The 20,076-nt window shown below is 29.0% G+C and overlaps 1 protein-coding gene across 4 annotated transcripts in view; it reads left to right on the top strand.

The window, feature by feature from the left end:
- Positions 1 to 11,445, top strand: part of bi (T-box transcription factor bifid) — a 71,845-nt gene extending 60,400 nt beyond the window's left edge. For 2 of the 4 annotated variants that reach the window (XM_070633879.1, XM_070633881.1), the window contains 5 exons: positions 1,839 to 1,985; positions 2,494 to 2,570; positions 4,261 to 4,290; positions 9,399 to 9,625; positions 9,800 to 11,445. In XM_070633879.1, the coding sequence (XP_070489980.1) occupies positions 1,839 to 1,985; positions 2,494 to 2,570; positions 4,261 to 4,290; positions 9,399 to 9,625; positions 9,800 to 10,746 (1,428 nt within the window). In that variant the 3' untranslated portion in view covers positions 10,747 to 11,445. The remainder of the gene's footprint in view (positions 1 to 1,838; positions 1,986 to 2,493; positions 2,571 to 4,260; positions 4,291 to 9,398; positions 9,626 to 9,799) is intronic. The other 2 variants (XM_070633882.1, XM_070633883.1) reach the window with 1 other exon arrangement.
- The last annotated feature ends 8,631 nt before the right edge of the window (positions 11,446 to 20,076 follow it).

Raw genomic sequence — 20,076 nt, forward strand, 5'->3', positions numbered from 1 at the left:
CCCACAATAAAACTTAAAAAATTCAGACCACTTAGACACCTCACAAACTAATTCCACCTCATTCTAATCTCAACAAATCTTAAATCCCCCTACAAAAATTCCTCACTAAATTATCCAAAGTGTAAACTAGACCGCCCAGAAGAAGAAGTCTGTTTCACGAGAATCTTGGCTTATTAAGACGGCAAACAATTCAAATTAAAATCTCATCGCTCAACTCATACAGTATGTATAGTTTTTTTTTATACCAAACAAATCACTCAAAAAGGCACAGCAAAAAAATGCCCAAGCAGGCAAAAAACAAGAGTCGTGGAAGAGAGAAGGAAGACTAATTAATTATTCAAAACGGAGAAATATTATAAACACTTTATTATTCATGGAGTATATCATTCGCGCGATTCACATTCTTATTATCTACATCTATTCATCTTTTTATTTTTTTTTGTAAGTCTTTTTATGAAGCATCAACAGCAACACACACAAAAAGCTGAGACTCTTTTATTTTTAATTATTCAAGTGGACATTCATTGAAATTCTAAAGCAACACTTTCATGCAATAAGACGACAAAAGAAGAAGAATTATTTATAAAAAATAAGCTTCATGGGTGCTAGTTTCATGCATGTATCGAGACTCTTTATGACAAAAGGAAGTAGATGATGATGATTCTGTGTGTCTTTTAAAACAAAAAGTCGAAATCTGACTTAATGAAATAAAGATGAGTTCTGGAAAGATGTCGGAGTTGGGAATTTAGCAGTTTTTAAATTTAACGGATTTTTTAGTTTTGAAAAATTCAAAAGCTTTGTCAAGGTTTTTTAACGGCTTTTGATTTGAATTTTGAAGGATATTTCGGAAATTTTAACGAATTATTTGAATTTTGACGAAAAAAAACGAATTTATTTCAAATTAAACGAACATTTTTTGAATAATCAACGAAATTTCTAATTTTAGAAAACCGTTAATTTTGAATTTATCATTTTTAAGCATTTTTCGTTCCAATTTAAAGCTTTTGATGGCTTTACGCTTAGTTAACATGAATATCTTCCAAATTTGCTTCAATCTCTCTAATAAATTTCATTCTTAACTTCAAAATACCTCCTAAAATCCCCAAAACATGTCAATCACACCAACCCTGCCTTAATCCAGATCGATCTCATCCAAAAAACAAAAAAAAAAAATACATTGACGATTCATTAATTAATTTCTTAAGACGCTAAAAGAGAAATTTTATGTAAATTGACTTTTGTGTGTGATTTGAGATCTTCTTTTTATGTATATTGATGAATAATATTGGACTTAAGGTATAAGACGAACAAAAAAAAATAATCTCACAGTCCATTTCCAAAAGGTATATTGGGCATCGACAAAGAATAAAACAAAAATAAAAAGCACAGCAAGAGTCATCATCATTTATGTTAATCGTTTGTTTTCCTTGTGGAGGTCCATTAAATATGTGAAGGTCATTCTCATTTTTTTTGAATACTCATTAACATTATTGCTTGATAAATTTCTATATCTTAAACTTCTATGAATGAATGAAACACAAGAAATCAGCGAAAATTAATCGAGGAACTGAGAAATTTGTTATTGATTTTTATGGGAAAGTTAAATTTTTTTGACCTCACCGAGTTAGAATCAATTAACATATTCTCTTCATTTTGTGCGTAGACTTTATTATTGCCGCCATATTAACAGTTGGTCGCCAGACGACTTTATGCTGGCTCCTCCAGACTATTAAAATTGAAAAGATTTATGTACTGGCGAAAAAAAAAGTCTTTCTCGAATATTTTTTAAAGACTCATTAACTAATCTGTTCATCTCTTTTATTTCTATCTATTTACAGACAATTCTGAACTCAATGCACAAATATCAACCTAGATTTCATCTAGTCCGAACCACCGACATCCTCAAATTGCCGTATTCAACTTTTCGAACATATGTTTTTAAGGAAACTGAATTCATAGCTGTGACTGCATATCAAAATGAGAAGGTAAGGGATTATTGGTTTGAATTGGATGTAGAGTTGCATAATGTCGTGAGCATCTTGTAATGCTGTGCATTGTCATATCAATAACACTCCTGAGGAGCACAACGTAGTCAACTAGGACGTTGCTAGCAATGAGATAGTAACTTCTTGTGAGAATCGAACACACATCCTCATAAAGAGATGGAATACTGATTTTCATTCAGTTGATTAGCCACTCGACCACTGTGGCTTTACTCTCGCACTTGCAGATTCGTCTACATATGACCCAAAACCCCAAATTCCATTCTACCCCATCACCACAAGTTAGAAGACAGTCTTCATCAGACCAGTCTCAATTTGAAATCTATGGAACCCCTTACCCCAGCTCTCGAACTCTCTTATTAACCTATCTGTCAATATAGACAATATAGACACCGGGTGTCCATCATCCCATCCCCTACATCTAGTTGCAACATATAAAATATCCAATTTAAAATTGATTCCTAACATTTGCTTTTCTTTTTTCACGCAGATAACACAATTAAAAATTGATAATAATCCCTTTGCAAAGGGATTTCGTGATACTGGTGCTGGTAAAAGGGAGAAAAAGTAAGTAGACAGTAAAAATTAATTTAAATAATCCACACAAATCAATCAATTTAAAGTATATTGCGGCAAGAGTGAGAGAACAGAAAATCTTGTTACAAATTCAAATTTAAAAGTAAATCCTACCAATGTACTAAGTCTATAAGCCTATCATCATGACGATGTAATGTGTCTTATAACATGATGTATGTTTTAATATAAACGAAGCATTAAATTGACGTCTAATGCGAAAATTAAAGACCAGCCACACATTGCCTTACATTATAATCTTTGGATGATTGGAAAAAAAATTAAAGGAACTTCTTCTTTTTTATCCATGTGCAGTATAATCATCTTTAAATAAATTTCTTCATGCTCACCCTCACAACATTTCACATTTAATCATGTTGATGGATTTTGGATTGAAATTTAACGTAAATATGTCGACATTCAGTGGACTATTGAACCCTCAGAATATTGTCTTGAGTCATGAGAAATAGGAAGTTGTAGTTTATTTAGCTAGGGGGTTAGTAGGGTGGGTAAGGTGATGCAACTAGACTCCACTAAGAGTTCAAAATTGAAGTTTAAGTTTAGTGTCAAATTTCGAAATTCTTTAAGATTCGAATAACAAAAGGTCATAATTTAAATTTTAAAAATCCGTTAAAAATTTGAATTTAAAATGACCGTTAAAATTTTGAATCTTAACTTGACAATTTCTTTCGATTGTTCAAATAAAACTGCGCTTAAGTCCCTCGATTAACAACACCAAGAATTCTATCAATCTTCCGTAAGGAAAATCCAACACGACACCCACATCCGATTTCAATTCTTTTAAGAAACTGTGAAAATAAAATAAATAAAAAATTCGAGGGTGACATAAAGAAAATGTTTTAAAAATTGTTTACAACGAAATTGATATCTATTGACAAAAAAGGACGACAAAATCACTCAATATGTATAATCAGATGTCGTATAGTGAATGTAAATATTTATTTGAGGGTATTAGATTTAGCATTACTACTGTATATTTACAACTCAATTTATTTATGTCAATTTAAACGAAGAAAGGCCTCTGTCACATTACTTTTTTGGAAAATAGAGAAGAAAAAAAGGGAAGCAGAATGACTAAAGGTTGATCTTTAATTCGTTTATTGAAATCAATCATGCGAATAACTTGAAAATGCAATAAATAAATGTATGAGAGAGAAAATTACATGAAGCATCTTGCAATTGTTATGTTAGACATTTATATTTGTTGTGTGTGGGACATACAATCGATTTAAATGACACAATAGGGGGATTTTTTTTTTTTTCATATTGTCAATAGAATAATGAAATTTAGGAGATTTTAGAGAAATTATTTTTGGGAATGTATGGATGGAATTATTTCTATAAACATGAAAAGATAAATATTAAATATCATGCACTTGAATTTTACTTGCCATTTGCTAATGGGATAACAATTTCTTATTTATTGATGAGAGGATTGGCATTAGAATTTTGAAGATTATTGAATATTTTGTAGTATTTATTAGGAATTTTTTGTCAAATTTTAATCATAGATTATTTGAGTAATTTCTGTGAATTTTAGATTTAAAGGTTCGAATCCTAAGATTTTCACAAAAGTTAAAATTGTATTTAACTCATTGATCTCTATTTTTCAACGTTCTTCAATTTTTTTAATTTTTTATTTCATTTTCTTTTTGTATCTTAGCGGTCAGCAACTCACCAATTCTTCAATTAGGTAACTAACCATTCTAAATTAATTGATTATGAAATTTTATAAATTTTCCATTCGATAGTAGAATTTGAGAATCTAGCTGCAATTTAAAAATAATACTTTTTGGATTTATTTAGTTATTCTAATTTCTAAAGTTTTTGAAATTCTTGACTAAATATCAATAATGTTAAAATTTTAACTTTTATTGACAAATTACTACTCGAAAATATAATTTAAAATAGATATTTACGTTGAAACAATCTAAATTAATAATTTAATTTGAAGAATTTTCAAAACTTACTGAAATGTGGAAGAGTTCGATTCTCATGATTAAATATGACTCTTATGCTTTTAGTTCAAAATATTTATTCTATCTTTTTTTACCAACTTTTAATTTTTTTTTAAAAATTTAAAAATTTTAACTTTTCTAACTCTTTTTTTCAAAAATAGTTCTCAATTCCAAAAATCAGCTCTTAAAACTTTCCCTTGCCATCATCATTAACCATATCCCATAAATTGATACGCAAAACAACTCAATTTATCCACAAACAATTTCATAGCTACAATTTAAATCTCATTGTTAAGTGCAACAATAAATATTTACGATTGTGATTTTTGCCATCCAACCCCTTTTTTTCTTTCCTAGCGTGTCATTTGTAAATTCTCCTCAGCACAATCAAATTCCATAATTAAATGTATCAAATTCTTAATGCAACCCCAATTATGTTTGTTTTGGTGACAATTAAATTCATCACTAAATACTTTCTTTGCATGATGACTGTGAATGTCCTCATTAAATGATACAGCAAAGTTACCCTTTAATACTGTTAAATGCTGTAAATTGCTATCGCCTATAAATATATACTGTGTGTCTTTATTATAGAGTGAAAGAGGGATTGAAAATTAACGGATTTGCGAGTGAATGCTCTCGCTGTGAAAATTATAAACCCTTTTAGTGGTTTCACATTCACATAAATATGCTGATCTTGCTGGCTGGTGAAAGGGAGTTGCTATGTTTGCGATTGTGGAATATTTCATGAATCAGTCAATAACGCCGTCATGCAGTTTGTGGATGTATTAATAAGATTGAGTAATTTACTTGTTGAGCAGGAGAAATTCAAGCGCATTTTTTAACGTATTTTCAAAATTTGAAATTTTTTTTGCTCTCACTTCGAAAAGTTTTTTGTGAATTTAAGGCTTAAAAGTCATGATTTTTTGTAGTTTTTCTATCGATTCTTATAGAAAAAAGTGGCAAGAAACAGACAATCAATAAGACTTTACATAGTTCCTTGATCCCACAAAGTTATAACTGGAAGAAAAGTTTCAAACTGTAACCAATTTTCTTCTTCAAATCCGCTAACAAAACCGCGCTGTTAGAAATCAATTATGCATCCACAAAAAAGTAGACAAAAGAGCGTGCAGCGATTATTGAAATTAATAGTCCCGAAAGAAAATTGTGCGCAACATCTTAACTGTGCGACAAATCTGAAATTTCATGACTGAAAGCATGAACTTCATATTTATTTTCATGTGTCATTAAATATGAAACAAATGTGTCATATAGCTATTCGCATGAATTGTGAGATAATTTGTAGCCTCGAGGAATTTATTTTATTTTTTTGTCCTCTCCTGACTTGATCTTGCCATTTAATCCCTCTTTTCGAGTTGAATGTTGATTGTTTCCATTTTTCATAATTTACACTTTTATTGTCTGCCTGCAAGGCAAGCTATATTTTTTATTATTGTGTGAATGTGCAGAGCATTCATTCATCGGATCTACACTAAAATACATCCAATTAAGATTGAATTCAATTGTTGCGCTTTTCCGAACATGAAAAATTTTTATTTTTGCCGCTACTGCTTGTGCTGGATATTGTGAGTGAAAGAGAGGAAAAAAGAATTAAATTTCTTTTTCTGCAATTTTTTTTGCCCTGTACAGCACGAGATGAATCATAAATATTTTTTCGCTTAATTTCTCTGGTGATTTATATAGCAGCATATATAGAGGCAGCAGTGGTGAGGCGCATAGTTATGATGATTCCTGCGCTATTTCATGCATCAACCGCTTTTATAGCATTCCAATTCATTTATTTTTATACATTTTTTTTGTGTTCATCTAATTTCGACAATGTTTCGTCGCCTCCTCCTCAATTGTACATATTTTTTAAATGAAATTAAATTAAATTTTTCCTGAACTGCAATTTTTTTTGCTGTGCTGCCAACCCTACAATCATTCATCTATCTCGGAATGTTATGTGTTGCTTTAGATTCACAATGTCGTGCCCAATTTATTGCCAGTGAAATTATTATTCATTGAGATATGAGGAATGAATTTTTTTTTTATGAATTGATGACTGACTGTAGATGGAAATAAAGTGTAATTTATTGTGAAATAATTCAATTAGTTAATTTCTGTTGCTGCATTCTGATTTAATTTGATTAATGTTGGGTTTTTTGAGGTAGAAAAAAAAATTAAAATTGGGAATTTGTTGAAAAATAAGGAATTTAAAAGAAAAACAACGAAGAACTATACCATGAACATTATTTGTAGATCTTTAGGATTCGAACCTTTAAATGTTTTCAACGATCTGAATATTTACAATAAACTATTTTTACTGATTATTAACGACTGGAATTGAACGGTTATTTAACAAATGAACAATTTCTAACATTTAAAGTTTAATTAACCTTACCTAATATTAAAATATATCCAATTTATAATAAAAAGAGCAAAGGTTAAATGTAAATAATTTTATTAATTATTGAGCCCGCAATAATGCGATTAATAATTGATGGAAATTTAAATTATACTTATATACTTCACAAGTTTTAACAGAAATAAATACTATGAAAATGTTATTCAGTAATAAATAAACTGAATCGAGCTCAAATGAACTTCGAAACTTAAATAATTAAAATGACAAAAATTTCATTAAAATTTGTTATTTATACCAAAAACTTGTCAAAAAAAAGATCAACATATAAAAAACTTATTTCTTAATCATAATGAATTAAGGATTTGAACCTTTAACAAACATCAAGCAAATTTTCCATTTCAAGTTCTACAAAACTTCATTTTTTAAGTAATTGCAAAAACTTAATTAATTTGCTGTTAAAAAAATTAAGTTCACAAATCCAATTCCATCCCTTACATCAATTTTCCCAAATAAATTTCAATTACCATAACCAAAAAAATAATCTAAAATTAAATTTTCACCCATTCAAATTATCCAACACCACGACCATTCCCAATAGTCTTTCACATAAATAACTCAATTTCATTATCGCGTCTTGTGCATCATCAACACTAAGCCTTTTGTTAAATTGTTGAGGTGTTTTCTGCCTTCACCACATAAATAAAAAAAAGTTTTTGATTTTTTTTTAACTTTTTAGTTAGAAAATTTATGTTCTACAGGGAGTGGTTTTAATTTAGCATTAAATTTGCATAAAACATTCTTTTGCACCCGATGAGATTATTTTCACTTTTTTTTGTCTATACTCTGCTATTGCCTAGAGCTATATAGAATATAAGGGAGGGCAATATAGAACACTTTTTGTTGAATAGATTGAAAATTTAAATTTTTTTGTTTAGTGCGATAGATAACAGCTTACCTATGAAGGAATGAAAAAAAAGTATTTGCATAATTTTCAAAGTGTTCAGCATAGAAAATTTTTTTAGGAAATTTATATGTAAATTTTTGGCACCACCTTTTATGACTCCCATTTGATAGAAGCGTTAGAACTGCTTTTTTCTGTCTATGATAGCGGCAATTTTGCTATATATATATATATATAATAAATTTTCATGACTAGGTGTCTCAAGCACATCCACATTCACATATGCACATTGAAACTAGAGACTTTATTTTTTTCGCATAGAATGGATATAAAAAAAAGAACTCCTTTTCAAGTCTCGTTGCCATGACAGTGCAAAAATGAAAAAAATCAACGAGTATGACTATGACTATGATGATGATGATGATGATGTTATGAAAACATAAAACAGAGAAATAGATAAAATGAAAATTCATGTTGAGATGACTAGGCATTTTGCACATATATATATAAATCTTAAACATGTGATGTGTGATGTTGATAGTCAGCCTCACACGATGCCTTCATGATGTTGATATTGAATTAAATTCTTTTTTTGCTTTGTTTCCAATGGATTCGAAAATAATAAAAAAATTGTGAAATAAAAGAGTCAATTTATGTCTTGATTAAATTGGGTTGGGAAGTAAGAAGGAGGATGTGTATGTGCTGGGTGGTGTGTCTATGGAAGGTGCTGTTGAAGAGTTAAAGATACAAAAAAAAAATATCAAAAAAAGAATACAAAATTAAAAGTGAAAGGTAAATCTAAAGTTTGCATTTCAAATTATGTTAGGGAATTTGGGATTCGAACCTTATCTTCGTCTATCTCTTATCACATAATTTTTAAATTTCAAATTTCACATTGGAAGAACTTGACAAATTCTTAATTTGAATTCTATCAACATCCCGAATCAATCACTAACAAACGAAATTTCCCATCTCCATCCAGCACATCCAACTCAACACCAGACACAAAAAAAAATCCTAAAAAGACGCAAAAAATATGCTTCATTTAATCGAAATGAAATAAAATTTTATTTCACCCTATTTAATGTTAATTTCGTTTCAATTTTCGACTGGATGGATATGCTTCTGTTGTCAATACCTCACTCTCTCACCCTCTACATCCCGGAATGTGTGCATACACTAAATTAATCAAATCTTCTCGAAAACATAAAAAAAAATCTCTTATTTTTTATCATCGCGTTAAATTGTTGTGACTGTATTTTTTGTAAGTCATTGTCAGTCAAATTACCTCCCTCGAAAAATAAACAGTTGACAAAAAGTACGTTTAAGGAATTACCAAAAAAGGCATTACAATTAACATGATGCTCATTATTTCGTGAAATTGAAACCTCATAAAGAATGTTGGGGTTGAAGATTAAAATTCTGGTCATGATGATAGTCAGGAACAACAATGACATTTCTATGGCTTGAATTAGATCATTAGTGCAGTGATTCTCTCATTCTAGACTGTCTCTATTGTCATCTACATAACAAGAGTTACTAATTAATTTTTTTTATGTCTATTTCCTTTACAGCCGACAATCTCTAATGTCATCACAACGCTCTGATGGTGATAAATTGAATCCAAGTCAAACATATAGTTCATCGCGTGGACCATTGGGACTTCATGATGCTCGACATCATAATCATCTTCATTTAAGTCAACACCATATTGACGATGATGATAAGCTTCTTGATGTCGTCGGTCCACCGCAGAGTCCATTATTATCGTCACTCCAACAAATGCAATCGCAAGCTCATGGTGAGTTATTTAATTATAAATCAATTTCATCTCATGTGTCGTCTTCTTATAAATCATGATTACTTACATTGCCTTTCTATTTTCTTTTCTGTCTATTTTTTCTTCACATGACTCTACATGATATGTTTCGCGTCATTACAATTACAAAACAATAATGAATAATCATGTACGTAGGTTGGTTTAATCATTTTGCTACTGAAGCACATATGGAGGATGTACGTCGGAGGCTACAGGGTGCCGATGACAACGAGAAAGATGGTAGTGATTCAAATTGTTCGGATAATGTGAGTAGTGGCGGAGCATTTCGACCAACGGGTGCGGGTAGTCCAAAAGAGAATTCAAAAAATAATTCGAGTTCATCATATCCATCGCCAAATATATCTGTTGGACCACCAATACAACCGCCGCCACATTTATTGCCTTACTTATATCCGCATGGAATTTATAATCCAGTAGCACCCCCATTGTCACTGCTACATAATCCCGCAATGAATCCCGGACTCTTTTTGAATGCTCAATTGGCATTAGCCGCACAGCATCCAGCATTATTTGGACATTATTCGGGTCATTCACCATCATCACCACTACATAACCTCAAATCGCATCGTTTCTCGCCATATAGCCTGCCTGGTTTACATCAAGGTTCTGCCTTTGATGCTGTCACACCGGGTCAATCAAATTCAAACTCAATTGGACCACCTGAGAGGAGTTTAAGTAGTAGTCCACCAGCATTATCATCACATAACCTCAATGCAAGTTCACCATCATCAAATAATCGTCCGCATTCAATATCACCCACACAACGTCCGCTGTCACAACAATCATCGTCAGCATTCACGCCGCAGGTTCCTTCATCAAATAACAACAATACGATAAATAATAATAATAATAATAATGAAAAGAATGGAAATAAAAATGGTAATGGCATAAGCAGCAGTAACAACAATAGTACAATTGAGAAAAACTCAACGACAGCATCGGAATTAAAGAATATGGAAAAGATGGTGAATGGCTTAGAAATGCATCAAAATGGCACAATACCGACATCATTAGCGTCATCAGGCTCATTACGATCAATATCGCCTGATGATCAAAAGAAAATCATTAATCTTGATCAGTGACATCAGTATACTAAATTTGACGATGCTAATATTATTGATTTAGATATCTGACGGATGGATTTGAAAAATCGATAAAAATAATTACTTCTGGATATGGAAGTAGAATTTAAGGAATCAGAATTATGTGCAAATATGAATAAAGAAAATTTTATTGTAATTAATTAATTTCTATATATATATACATAAAGACATAGCATAAAAACCTATTAAATGATTTTTAAATTTTAAGATGAACATAATGACAATTTGTACAAAAAAATTGATGATTTTTAAGCTGTACAGTTTCTGTTTATACACTCACACACACACACACATGATGATTATGGATATAAATTGTAATTTTACTATTTATCATCATAATTTGAGGATTCACACTGAGATAATGAAGAGATTCTTTCAATTTTCATATTCAGGCTCTGCAGTTTTTGGAATGGAATTGCGATAAAATGTGGTTTATGAATAATCTATGGATGGATATGCAAAATATCAACTGATTATTAAATGAGTTTTTTTGGACTTGATTTTGGTTAGAGAAATTCTTGGAAATTAGGAGGTATCCACCTAGTGTTATATTTAACACCGAAGGCATTATGGGATGAATTTTAATGCAATTAGCTTAGATATCAAATTATTGGGTATCGAAAAATGGTAATTTGGGGACTGGATTAGATGAAAAATTGGGTTTAATTTGATAATTTAGGAATGAAATTTTAAGGAATTTTTCAGATCTAGAATTAGTTACGAAATTTTGCATTAATATTTGAGTATACTTTTAGAAGAATTCAAAATATCAATAATCAATGGATATTCTAAAATATCAAATTATTAAAAAATTTTTACTTGATTTCTGAAAATTTCTTGGAAATTAGGAGGTTCCACAATATTTAACAGAAATTCAAATTTTATGCAAATTAGATATCAAATTTTGGGTATCGAAAAATCTTAATTTCAATTTTAATTGGGTTTAATTTGATAATTTAGGTATTGGAATATTAAGGAATTTGAGAAATAGAAAATTTGAATTTTGCATTAATATTTGAATATTTAGAAAAATTCAAAAATATCAAAAATATCAATATAAAAGTTCTAGAATTCAAAAATTGTTTTCAAATTGAATTTAATTTTAAATGGTTTCTGAAAATTCAAAATTTTAAATTTTTTCAAATTTTTTAGAAATTTTTAAAGTTTTTTAAATTTCAAATTTTTAAATTTTTCAATTTCAATTTTTCAATTTAAAAAAGATTTTGGAGAATTAAAGGTTACACTGATTTGTAGTTCAAATTTAAAACCATTTTTTTTAAATGTTTAATGAATTTTTTGAAGACAAAATTTTACAAACTTTTTAAAAATTTTAAAATTTTTTAATTTTTTACAAAATCTGAGTAAATTTCGAGTTCTGATTGAACAGTTTACAAGCTTCAAACTTTATCAAAAGATTTTTTGACATTTTGAAATCTTTATCATGACCCAATCAAAGCTTATTCCATCCGAAAAACCATTAAAACTTTTCTCTAACCGCAAAACCTTAAAAGCAGATAGTTAAGTAAAATTAAAACATTTAAAAATGATTTAAGACAAAACTCCAAATAAATCAATTTTAAATTCAAAAGCAAAAAAGAGCCACATTAAAGAACATCTGCATCGCTATAAAATTGACCACCATCATAATTATTCAATCGATTCCATCATCAAAATTCTATTCCAATTCTAAAGAGATTTTATGATGAAAAATTGCCCTGAATTAAATTCAAAAAAATTTCAACAAAAACCCAAAATTAAATTCACAAATACAAAAAAAGCGTTTTCAATTTCCAGCCATTCGCATCAATTCATTAATTAAATTCATAAAAAGACACAGAAAAACGCAAGAGACATGAGAGAAAAAAAAAAGTTAAAAAAATAATGAACTAAATAAAAAATACCAAAGATATTGATTAATTTTGATGATTATAGGGGAGATACTAACTACTAACTATATAATATATTTAATATATTTGTTTAATGTTTCACATAACACTGAGATGGCTGCCATTTTTATTTCTCGTCTCGTGACGTTCGCAAAAGAGAGGAGAAAAAAAAAAGTTTTTTTTTCTTGTGCGTCTCAAATCACAAACATGCAGCGAACGAAGAATTTTTTTTCCTTTTAGTCTTTATCGATTTTTTTTTTCTTCATGTCTCTCGGTTTTATATATGTCGAAGAAGTTCTGTTTTTTTCTACATTTGCAAAAATAATGTGTTAGGTTTTTGATGTCCTCAAAATGTTATAAATGAATCAGCAACAAACTACTATGAGGTATGAGAAATTTTTGTGAAAAAAAGAGATTTTTTTTTGGTGAAAATTTTAACGATCTATTTGAATTTGAAATTGTTTCCTGATCAAAGTTTTATGAATTGCAAAACATTTTGAAAAAAATGCAAAATTTAACAAAATTCTTCATAATTGATGAAAAGTTTTACAAAATGATACAAAACTTTTCAAAAATGATGCAAATCTTAAAAAATATTACGAAATGATGCAAAGTTCTACAAAACTGATGCGAAATTCTACACAAATGATGCAAATTGATCTAAAGTTCTACAAAATTGATGCAAATCTAAAAAAATGATACAAAATTTTACAAAATGATGCAAAATTCTGAAAAATGTTGCAAAATTCTACAAAAATGATGCAAAGTTTTGCAAAATTGATTCAAAGTTTGAAATAAAAAGACACAAAACTTCATCAGAGTGATGCAAAGATCTGAAAAATATGATTCAGAATTCTATAAACGATACAAATTACAAAACTATGAAAATTAAAAATTTAAAAAAAAATTGAAAGAAAATGATGCAGAATTTTGCAAAAATCCAAAAATATTTAAAAATGTAAAACTTGTTCAAAAATTTATTTTTTTGCATCTCTTAAATCAATTCAAAAATCAAAATTTCTTTAAAATTTTCATCAAAAAAATCTTCTTAAAAAATTTAACTCACCTCGAAAAAAAATCATTTGCAATATTTTTAAAATATAAACATAACTTAAAATGAATTTGTAAATGTAAATTAATTTTAGTTAATAACTTAAAAGGAAATGAATAAAAGCTCAATTCTTAACATTTTTATTTTTTTCAATTTTTGTCAACAAGAAATAAAAATGAAGATGGAAATGAGCAAAAAATGTAAATAATTAACAAATTTATTGAAATCAGATAAAGAGATGATTTTTTTTTCTGTTTAATAGACAAATTGAGCAGTTTCAATATATTATATTTGGAATGAATGAACAAAAAAAAACTCACAATTTTAAAGCAATATTAATAAAAGGAAAACAAAAAAAAAGAATTATTAAAAAAAAGCGGTTGACATAAAAAATCAATTAACCCTGAATGAATGATAAAAAAAATGGAAAGACAAAAAATAAAAAATTAGAAAATTTTATAAAAAAAAAATCATTTTATTAATTCCAATTTTTGAAAAATACCGTTTATTTGGTAACAAAAAAAGAATTGCATTCGATTATTTATAAATATGACAAAAAAAAACATACAAAAAAAAATCCATTCAGAGATAAAAAAAATTATTAAAGAAAACAAAAAGTGAAATAAAAAATAAAATAAAAATTTATTTAAAATAAAAATAATTGACTTATTAATTTTCAATGTCTTGCTACTCCGTCGGCATGAAGTTTCTCCTTTTGCATGCGCGCATATGTTGATGATTCAATCGAGTATTGGAAAAATATTTTTTGTTTCATTTCTTTTACAGGGATGTTGGTGGGATATGGATGGTTAGAGGCTTTTGAAACGAAATTATATACACGGACGATACATGGATCCATTTAGTAGCGATTAGGTAGATAGATTGATAGAATATAGATTTAGGTCCGTCGAAGATGAAAAGGCACTACAATCTATAATCTGTTATACCATTCCTGAATGTCATTTAAAGAGTTCCAATTTGCAATTGAAAATTCACACGAAATTCGAACACTAGGTAGATTCCAATTAGCAACATGACATAGAATGGTAATGATGAAATGCCACTTAGATGTCAAAACTAAGAATTTTTACAAGCTTTGTAATTCGACCAGCAATAAAGTCAGATGGAAAGTCATATGTAGCAACATAGGCTCCATATTAGAGCTTGATACCAGTAAGTAAGTGAGTAAGTAAGTATGGATTCCAATAAGATGCTCCATGGGTTTCTTCATCAATTTTGTCTTCCTTACCCGAGCGACACTAATGAAGATTATAGAACTTTGTCATGAACTAATTTATTAATACCTAATGAAATCCACATCTATTTGATGGGTTTATGATCCGTCCCCTCCTCTGTTTGCATGCAGCTTCTATCAATGCAGTTTCTATTTGGCTCTTGTGACTGATCTATTCGTGATTGGCCTTAAAGGATCCATGATGAATCTTCTTCATTTGTGTCACTCGGGTCGGTATAGCATGAAATTACAATAAATTTATATCATTAATACCAAAATGTCTATTACCAAAAAGCATAAATTTATCTATACATTGAAAAAATTAATAATCATTGAGTTCGAGTCTCAAAATTTACAGTAAAATATTGCGATGGCCACTTCAAAACTCGATTTATTTTTGCTATTTAAATTCCCAACTTCTGAATTATTTTTTTTTCCTACCCAATCCCTGCACATCACAATTACACACCAAGCACTAACAAGATCCAATTTTTCAGCACCTCTTCAAAATGTCATCAAGTAAATATGCATCCATTTCACGACAGCAACAAAAAAGAGAAAGAAATTATAATCTTCAGATGAATATGTTGATGAGCCATAACGATTATTTCCTGTACCACATTAGAAGCATGCCTCTTATTCTGACTTAATATTCATCAGCAAGATGGGTGGCTTTTTTCTCATCGGAAAAAGAGATTTTTTTTTTTTTCATTTTATATTTTTCTCGTCACTCGACACTGGCGTAATGAAAGTCTGTGAAATGCAAATGGATGGGAAGGAAAACAATTTATGGAACAAAAAGCTCTTATTCGTCAATTATTGATTATTCACTAATTGTCGTCTCAATTATTCATTTTTATACTTTCAGTTTATGTTGCTGGTGGAAAGTGAATTACAGGTTGAGGCTTGTTGAAGGTTGATTTAAATTATCTTGTTGATTTCGAGGTTGTGATTTATTGATTTAAATGATTGTGGACATAATTTGTTTTATTTGGACGAAAAGTTGGTTTTTCAAAAAATTCAAAAATTGCAAATTTTCAAAATTTGTTAGAATTTAAATATCTAAAATCCGTTAAAAATCAAATTTCCAAAACATAAAATCCATTAAAATTCAAATATCAGAAATTAGTTAAAATTCAAAAATCCAAAATCAATTAAAATTCAAAAATTCCTAATCTATTAAAATTCAAAAATTCCAAATCCGTTAAAATTCAAATTGCTAAGATCTCAAATCCGTTAAAATCCAAATTAACAAAACTCGTTAAATTCAAAATTCTTTGATGTCCAAAAATTCCAAATCCGTTAAAATTCAAAATTTCAAATTTGTTAAATTCGAAAATCCAAAATCAATTAAAATACAAATGTCAAAGTAAAGTTCAAATTTTCAAAACTCGTAAAATTCAAAAATTAAAAATTAGTTAAAATTCAAATTTTCAAAATCCGTTGAGATTCAAAAATTCAAAATCCATTGAAATTCAATTTTTAAAAATCCGTTAAACTATAAATTCCAAAAATACTTTTAATTCAAATATCTAGAATCTTTTCAAATCCAAATGTCTTATTAACAACCAATCTCCACTAAGCACGCCACTGCCAAAATCGAATTAAAAGCATTTAAAACGACAAAAAACTAATCAACAGATTAGCCACTAAAATCATTTAATCGTCCACTAACATTGTGTGTTGCCTTATGTTTTCATTTGTCCCAACACGAGATTTCGTCTCGACTCAGACACAAAACTTGCATTATTTTAAATTAAAATATTCAAAAAATGATAGTTGGATAGTTAGTTTCTTAACATTAAAATGAGTCTTAATTTCCTTCAATCAAGATTATAAATAAAATGGAAAAGAAACGAAAATAAAAAGAGATTTAAAAGCTCATTTTTGACTAAATTTGAATGCTCTATTCATGTGCGCCTTCACAAAAGCCACGAAAAAATAATTTCATTTTGATCTAGATGGCAACGAACAAATAAAACTGAATTTCATGTCATTTTGCATGTCAATTGACTTGTGTGTGTTCCGTTCCATCCATTTTTATATTTATTATGGAAGTCAAATGATTTTTTGTCATGAAAAAATGAAAAAAAAAATTGTTATCAATAAAATTATACATAATCATAAGATGAAGCCTCAAGTCGTCTGCCGTCAAATTACCCGAGCTACACCTTGTTATGATTATAATTGTAATGATGGACATGTTTTTTTAGCATTTTGCAATGGAAATGAGTGCATCGAGTGTGAATGTGTGGCTGCCATTTATATTTTTTTTTTGGATCGGAAGCAATTAAATTTAATGAAAAGAATTATTTCAGGCATTAATTTTATTTTTGTATTTTTAACATTCTGCAGATTATTTAAATAAAATGAATTAAAATTTAAATTTGGAAAGTCAAGTGACTGAATTTTAATCAGAAAAACTTTGTTGAAATTCAAATTTATAAAATTCGTTGAAATTCAAATTTGAAAAAATCGTTGAAATTCAAATTTGAAAAATCGTTGAAATTCAAATTTGAAAAGTTCGTTAAAATCAAATTGACAGTTTCGTTGAAATTCAAATTTGGAAAATTCGTTGAAATTCAAACTTGAAAAGTTCGTTGAAATCAAGTTGACAGTTTTGTTAAAATTCAAATTTGAAAAAATCGTTGAAATTCAAATTTGAAAAGTTCGTTGAAATCAAGTTGACAGTTTTGTTAAAATTCAAATTTGGAATATCATTGAAATTCAAATTTGAAAAGTTCGTTGAAAACAAATTGACAGTTTTGTTGAATTTCAAATTTTGAAATTTTCGATTTCAAGCTATAACCTATTAGATCTCATTAAATCACTCTTATCTAATGCTTATCTACAGCTTAATTTCCAACAACCATCTCAGACAATCTCCAAACTCGCCTAATCGCGACAATTTCCTTAAGTTATGTTAAACGTTTTCAAACTAAATTTAATTAATAAATCTACATCTCTGGGATTCTATTTTTGGGCAACCCCATCATCATCTCTAATGATATTAAATTGACATCAATTTCTTTCGAAATGAAAATTTAGTGTGAGAGCGAGACAATAACAGGAAATTATTATAAAAGAATTTATATACATTTTTTTAGTGCTCGTATCCACACAATAGGTTAATTAATTTAGTATCTATCTCCCCGAAATATACTAATAGATAGTCTGCTCTTTTTACCAAATGTAGATATTGAATTTATGAATATTTTAGAAAAAAATTGAGCAGTGAACAGCAGCAGCAAATGAAACAATAGACTGAGTTCGACCACCACTCCTTTTCTATACACACAATAATAACTACTTTACCATAAAAAGTCATTTTACGCTTTTGTGAATAGGTGACAGTTATGCTATTGACATTTTCACGATTGAGTTACGAAGTAGTCAGGCAAAACTTTTCGATCATAAATCTTGCTTCTTCATAAATACCTTTAAAAGGGTTATAAATGCATAAAATTCTAATTTTTTATAATATTTAAAAATAAAGTATCATAAAAGGACAATTTAACTCCATTACACATGTTAGTTTTGTTTGTTCTTTATTAACTTTCGTTTAGTTTTATGTGCGCATAGTTTGTTGTTTTTAAATATACAACTATTTGGTGGTCGTAAATTTACGACAACAATATTCGATTTTCTCTGGATATGAAAAGAAGGAGTTGAAGCGGAGAAGCTTTTTTTGATAAATAATTTTATGTAAATTTGAATGGTTATGCCTTGTTCCTATAAATAATTTTCGGTTGAATGATTTTTGATAGTTTTTGGTAGGAGAATTGATAATTTTTGTGATCCAGTACAAAAATTACCAATTTTTTATTCAAAAATATCAATAGAGTAAATGACATGAGGAGCTAAGGTATTAGGACTTTGAATTGCATCTTAAGATGATGAAAGAAAAGGTTCAAGTCCTCATTTAAAGTTTGCGATTGGAAGCTTGTTGCATATCCAAACAATACAATACTAGATACTAGAGCACTACTTGTTCATTGTGTTGAAACTGTATTTACCACTCGATGTTCCCGTACTCAGAATAATTCGATTTGTAAGCATATGTAAATAATTTGTAATCAATTTTCCAAACTGAGTTCTTGAATGATGGAGCCGACTTTATACATTTCATCTGTGCTGCAACGGAACTAAGTAAGGGGCCGTTCTGAGGAACTTTCCAAGGAACTAAGTGAACGGCCCCTAATTAAGTATGTAATTTGCAGAGTCGAAGCCGAATTTAGATCATTTTGTAAGTACCAGATAGATCATATGTTGAGCATGAAGCATGAAAGAATTACTCTTAAAGTTCATTAATTTACATTATATCAATTTTCATGAATTATTGAGTTCCAAAGGATTTGAACTGATAACCTTCGATTAACCACAACAAATTTGTATCAAACAGCTTATCGATTGCTCCACAGAGGATTCTTAACAGCCAACGTATTGACAACAGAATGTCAAGAAGTTGTGAGAGTGTTTTATAAGATCCGCGCTTAAATTGCGTTGCTAGCAAAGCGGCTTCACATTCCTTGACGATACTAGGCTTCCCAAACAGACAAAGTGCATGTTTTATGGTACAGATAGACCACTTCAATACCTAAAAGCGATATTTTTGTCTGTTAGGGATATTGTAGAATCCAAGAGGATTTCGCACGAATTTTAGTGATTGCCATGACCTAAAAATCATTCGGCTTTTTATAGATTCCTAGTTAAATTGCTCATCATTGTCATTGGAATTCACTCATCATCAATGCCTCTAAATCGAGACACGACTCCAAACAATCCAATTTAAAATGACTTTGAATATCCAATAAAAAAAATTTCCAAACAACCGCCTGTCAAAAGATCTCAAATTAAACAATAAATTCACTCATCACAAACATATTTCCCACCTACAAGTTTCAAAAGTTACAGCATTTGTGTCAAATCACATAAACTATAGAAACTGATTCTTCTCTAACAATGACCACCAATTATCATGATATCAAGTCATGTGAATCTAGTCGCATTCAAAACAACATATTATTTTCAAATTAACTCAAATTATAAACTAGCAATGAAGCGGATCACGCTTCATGGAATATTCACACCATACGTAGATCAGAAAACTGTACAGAAAAGTAAAAAAAAAAACTTGA

Source organism: Chironomus tepperi, unplaced genomic scaffold (genome assembly GCF_022539635.2).
Source record: "Chironomus tepperi strain 1889 unplaced genomic scaffold, CSIRO-AGI_Ctep_v1 contig_82, whole genome shotgun sequence".
Lineage (NCBI taxonomy): Eukaryota > Metazoa > Arthropoda > Insecta > Diptera > Chironomidae > Chironomus > Chironomus tepperi.